Source organism: Pygoscelis adeliae, unplaced genomic scaffold (genome assembly GCF_000699105.1).
Source record: "Pygoscelis adeliae isolate BGI_AS28 unplaced genomic scaffold, ASM69910v1 Scaffold267, whole genome shotgun sequence".
NCBI classification, from domain to species: domain Eukaryota; kingdom Metazoa; phylum Chordata; class Aves; order Sphenisciformes; family Spheniscidae; genus Pygoscelis; species Pygoscelis adeliae.
In genome coordinates, this window is record NW_008825150.1 from 2,179,493 (window position 1) to 2,185,113 (window position 5,621).

The following is a 5,621-nucleotide window of genomic DNA, read 5'->3' on the forward strand; positions in this document are numbered from 1 at the left end:
TTGCAAGCTTGAGAGCTCTTCTTTGTGTGAAATCCTAAGACCAAGAGTGTCTGGAATAATTGCTGTTGCAACTGCTGTTGCAGTCATTAAAAAAAAGTATGTATAGTGAAAGAAAACTTCCAAGTCGCATAGCAGTATATGGTTTGCAGAAAGCTCAGGTTCTTGCTTTGATAAGGCTACAGTGGTAAGATGAACAGCCTGAAGTACTGCACAATAAAAGTTTAAATGCATTCAGAATTTTCCAGTCTCAAACTGTTCATTAATTAAAGCAGACAATTTCAGACCTGAAGGAAAAATAAAAGCACAGCCAAAACTTAGCTGGTAGTCATTTGATAGTTGAGCAGGTGGGAGGCTTTTTAAAAAAAAAAGTACTTTTTTTTTTTCTTAGTTTCAAGCCCAAAAGTGTGCTTTTTGCAGTCTTAAAAAATACATATGTTGAAAGAAAACTTCCAAGTTGTGTAGCAGTACATGACTTGCAGAAAGCTCAGATTCTTGCTTTGATAAGGCTACAGTGGCATGATGAAACACAAACCAAACGAGTTTGCTAGGAATTGTGTGCTGTCCCTTTTAGGTGATGTGTAGTGCAGCCCAGTTCTGGATGTAGTCTGTACAGAGAGACAGCAATTAGAAATGAACCAAGCTCATTGCTTCAAAAACAGAGAAAATTAAGGATATTTGGAAAGCTATGGAATATTTGCAAGGTAAGTGTGAAGTTTTGTGGGTGTTGTTGCGTTCCAGTAAACTATAGCTTCATAGTAACTCTTTCTTAAACTTTCTGGCTTATGAATTTGTTAAATAAGGACCACATTTCTGTGTAGAAAGGAAGGATAAATCTGTTCTGGCAGCCTTTACTGTTTGTAGCGTGGCTGTATGCTTAGTAAGAGGAACTACATTCATTTCAGTTACAGAGTAGCGGATGTTAGAGGAGACTGGGTGGAAAAGGTGGAGACTCACACAACAGATCTTATGTCAATGCATTTCTTCAAATAAAGTTAAAATAATTTGGTTTGAAGCTCTGCTCTGTTTAAAAGATCATTTAAAAAGAAAAATTTTAATGTCAGAGTGCTTCCTGTAACATTAACGTATCCTGTTTCCAACCTTTTAGAACAGAAAGAGAAGGTATTAAAATGCTTAACTAAACTTTTAATTATTTTCCTAAATAAACAGAAGACTCAAAGCCAAAATGTTTGTATCCAAGTTTTCAGTTAAATAGGCAATGCTAAAATAAACAATTGACCCCAAACCTGTTGTCCTAAGGGCTATATCCCGTTTACAGGTGTAAGCCTGTTTATCATGACGTAAGACATGGGTTCTCCATGCCATGTCCTGCCTGATCTACAACTTCTCTCTTGCTTTGTGGATTACTAGGGGCTCCTTAGTATTTGGTGCTGGGAAACCAGTTATATGACTCTGCATTTTGATTCATGTTAGGCTTCATCCTATTCATCAGGCAGTGGTGTTCTTCCCCTCTGTCTAGAGTACCTTCTGGCCTCGTGGATTTGGCATGACTAATGGCCTCCTTTAGTAGTTTGTATGTCTTGGTCCATTTCCTTTTCTGAATTCAGTTGAAGCAGTAAAGCACCTCTGAGCACTGAGAGGGCGGTTGTGTTGCATCTTGCCTGAGCCCCTCTTACAAATGGTGGCAATCCACTTGCCCTTGTTTGGGGGTAAGTCACCTCATCCTGAAGGGGTTCCATTTGTTAAGAAAGCAGGTCAATGCTTTTAAGTAGAATAGTAGTTTTCCTCTTTGTTTAAAAGTGTGGAAAATAGAAGATTTCTTGTGGAACCGTACAATAACAAATACTCACCAAGGACATGACCCCTTCCCCCTGCCCATCCCAAGTGAACGCAACTACTTTACTCCAGTTTGATTTTGGTGTCTCTATCGCTCATAATTTGCCTGGCAATCCGGTGCTTAAATTTATTTCTCGAGTGTCAAACTATTATTTTTCTTGGGAAAGAATTCAGGAAAGCTGGATGAAAAATCAGCTCATTTCTGATTGGGTATTTTCTAATATTTAAAATATACCCGCCAAATCTCCTTGTCTGTAGAGGCTTTCTTTTGCAAAAGGGTAAGAATCTCCTTGGGCTAATAACTGGTTGAGTTTTATTTTAAGCTGATGATTGCTGGCTTTCAAGAAATGATTGTCTACCTTTTTTTTTTAACAAGAAAATTAGATTTCTTTTACTGTATTCCATGAATATTCTAGGATATATTTTACCAGTTTAAAGGAAACAGAAATGAACTGGCAAGATTGATACTTCAAAGGAATCTACAGTTCATCAGGAATACGTCGTCAGTTAATTGTTTGTAAATGTGTCCCTTTCTCATGCACGTAAAAGGGTTTAAAGTATTCTGTGAGCACTGAGGTCTTTTATCCCTTCAGTTGCTTATGGAATACTAATGAAAGTAATGTATGTGCATCATGTGGAAAATATGTTGGCAGACAGATACCTGCAGTGCCTTAAATGCTTTGACATTGTCTTTGTTTAATCAGCATAGTTGATCCCTACTTCCCCTAGAGGTTTATACTTTCAGAATAAGATCAAAGGTTTATATGAAAATTTAAGCAAAAGTAGAACCCACCTATTTTAGAGATGAATGAATAGATAAACAGAAGCTTAAAAATAAAACCTTAGGCACTCTGGTCTCTAATATAAAATGTCTTGTAGGAACAACAATTACAGTAGTTATATATATTTAAAAATCAGACATCTGAGATGTTAACAGAAGAATTTCCTTGAATTAAGTACCTATCTGATTAAACTTTTGTGATTTGTTTTCATGATGCTTTCTAGAAGAGTAGATTTTTTATGCTGTGTCTGCGTGCTTTGCTAAATTAATAAGCTGACTTGGTATTGAAAATGCTCTTTGAGGAATGCCAAAAAAAAGCCAAACCCCTCTTAAGTTAAAGTAACAGTTAAAATATCCATTACAATTTTGCGGGTTTTCTGTCTGCCTTTTTGTGGTACTGATTCTTTTTGTTACCATTTATATCTGCTTAAAATGGTATAGAGCAAGATGGGTGGCTGTTCCATTGAAGGCTGATTCCAGTAAATGTTTAGTGGAATAGAGAAAAAAGCCTAGTTAAATTAAAAAACAGTTAAATTAAAATTATGGTGCAGATGTGGTATATTATTGCTAAATAGAAAAGACATAAATGGAGTGGTTTCAGTAAAACTACAGGGAAACTAGAGTACAAAGCAATTACATTAAAACAAGATTATGAACAAGGGTACTATTTATCACAAAATTATATATCAGCAATGTTTTCTGAACGTTGTTCATGCTTCTTTATCAGAAGTGAATTTTGATGTGTTAATATTTTATCTCTACTGTATGGCAAAATAATGGTTGTTTTGTTAAGAAAATTTAACAGTATTTATCAATTGTCATATCTTTGGAACCGACACCACACTTTCTGTTTAGTAATCAGTTGCTGCTGAAATAGCAGGGGCAGGCTCTGCATTTGAAGTTAGAGCATCACCAGTAAATGCATTTGGGTTCAATTTGATAACACACATATATGTGTAAAATCTTAGCTGTAATGTTGCAATGACAATATTCCCAGCCCCCCCCAGTAATTATGAACTTATGAGGGGCACAGTGAGTTATGCATACCCAGCTACTTAGAAAATATCTCATTTAGGAAGTAATTTCTAAGAAAACTGTAGGCTTTAATTCTGTTCTCTGAAAATGTTGTTTGAGTGGAGTGACTTTGGTACATCAGGCCAGTGCGTCTCATATGAGTATAGAGCCAAAGTTTGAGTATCTATCTAATGAAACAGTAGGTAGTCTAAAACACATGGTGGAGAGTTTTCCACAGGACAAAGTTCACAATTTGTTATTAAAAATTACTCCTGCACCTAAGCAGCGTATCATGCTGTCTGTTCGTTACTGGTCATCTTCGAGTTTTTATCAGGTAGAGCTTGTAAGTACCAGAAAGTTGTGCACTCTTTAAAATAGCAACCTATTTTTAAAAAAACTGTCAGAACAGTACATTTACTTTCAACATTTCAGTTGAAAGAAAATATGGAAACTGAAGTATTTAGCTTCAAATTAATTGCTTCAGCAACTTTTAAAATAAAATAGGGGTATTTGTTTTTTTCTATGTTGGATGTTATGAGATCAATAAGACTCCCTATTCCTAAACTGTGCAACACTTAAGTGCAGTTTGGAATAAGAGACTCTGACTACAGAGTTTGCAGTTTTCTAAGAAATGTGCCAGAATTGTGACTCTATAGAAATAAGCTTGTCTCAGTTATTCTCTCACTTTTTTGCATTTCACAATGGAATTAAGAACAGACATTGCAGCCATGATTTATTTGTGATGTTCCAATTTTCTGTGGCCTTTCACTAGTCAGCTCAGTTAAATTTGTATCAAAACTGTATTTGAAACAGGTACTTTTACTGTTATTACAGTAAGCTTTTCCTTGGTTTTGGACAAAATAGGAAATAGGCCCAAACGTCTTCTGTGTTCTGACTTTTCTGCATGTATGTGCATCTTGTCGGTAGAAGTAATGTGTTATTAATGCTATATGAGGCTGCTGCTTTTACTACAAAACAAAGTTACCATATAGGCAAATCCTAAGGTACTGTATAGTTCCAGTGTCTCTTAGACAGGTTTGCAGGATCGTATTACATCAGGCACTAAATGTCTTAAGTTTCAGGAGGAACTTACTATTCTTCCAAAATGTAAATTAAGGAACCCTTCCCCCTCACTCTTGCAGTTGGTAGATAATAGTGTTAGTATCTGAAGCTGTGCATACCGGTGAGTAAAACTCTGCCTGAACTACAAAGAGATCTCATGTCTACTTGCCACAGCATGTTTTTGAAGTCTTTTGTGTAATAGCAACTGTTTTAAAAGCTATTTTGTTGAGGGGAAAAAATACAGTAGATCATAAAATGAGAAGGGCAGGCTTGTTTCTAATGTGTGTGAGAACATTCGATCTTATGAATCTTGATGTTAGTCCAAGAAAAGATTGATTAATTTAAAATTTATTTTAGTTCTCCTCAAAAAGATATGGATAAGAAAATGGGTGAAGAGCAGCCTTTGACTGCCTGTAACCAGTACCCTAAAGAAGCGGTGAGGAAACGTCAGAATTCAGGTCGAGGTTCCAGGGGCAGCGATTCTTCCAGGACCTCGAGGAAAAGCTTCAGGCTGGACTACAGATTAGAAGAGGATGTCACTAAATCAAAGAGAGGCAAAGATGGGAAATTTGTCAACCCGTGGCCAACATGGAAATCGCCAACCTTGCCAAATATTTTGAAATGGTCCCTCATGGAAAAAAATAACAGCAACGTGCCATGCTCAAAGCAGGTAAATACTTGCATGTTTTCTGTTCTTGATTTAGACTGCTTTTACTTGTGCTCTAATTAATAAAATAGGACAGTTTCTAACTAACACTTACTAGGCAACTTTTGGAGACTTTTCTAAGTGTTGTTTTTCTAATTGTTGTTATCACTTTATTCTTTTCAAAAGGTAGGTTACTACTTTCTGCCTCTTAAATTTTTTTTTCTCCTTTTTGTTAGTTCCACACCCTTTGATTCATCCAGCTCAGTTTATATTTACAAAAACAACAAAAATGGCCCCCTAGTTCAGTCATAAACTACAGTTGCA

General features: G+C 36.0%; 1 protein-coding gene across 2 annotated transcripts in view; it reads left to right on the forward strand.

Annotated features, from left to right (window-relative positions):
• Window positions 1-471: 471 nt before the first annotated feature.
• NAPEPLD (N-acyl phosphatidylethanolamine phospholipase D) overlaps window positions 472-5,621 on the forward strand; it is a 19,324-nt gene continuing 14,174 nt past the window's right edge. For both annotated transcript variants that reach the window (XM_009328340.1, XM_009328339.1), the window contains exons 1-2: window positions 472-701; window positions 5,009-5,321. In XM_009328340.1, the coding sequence (XP_009326615.1) occupies window positions 5,025-5,321 (297 nt within the window). In that variant the 5' untranslated portion in view covers window positions 472-701; window positions 5,009-5,024. The remainder of the gene's footprint in view (window positions 702-5,008; window positions 5,322-5,621) is intronic.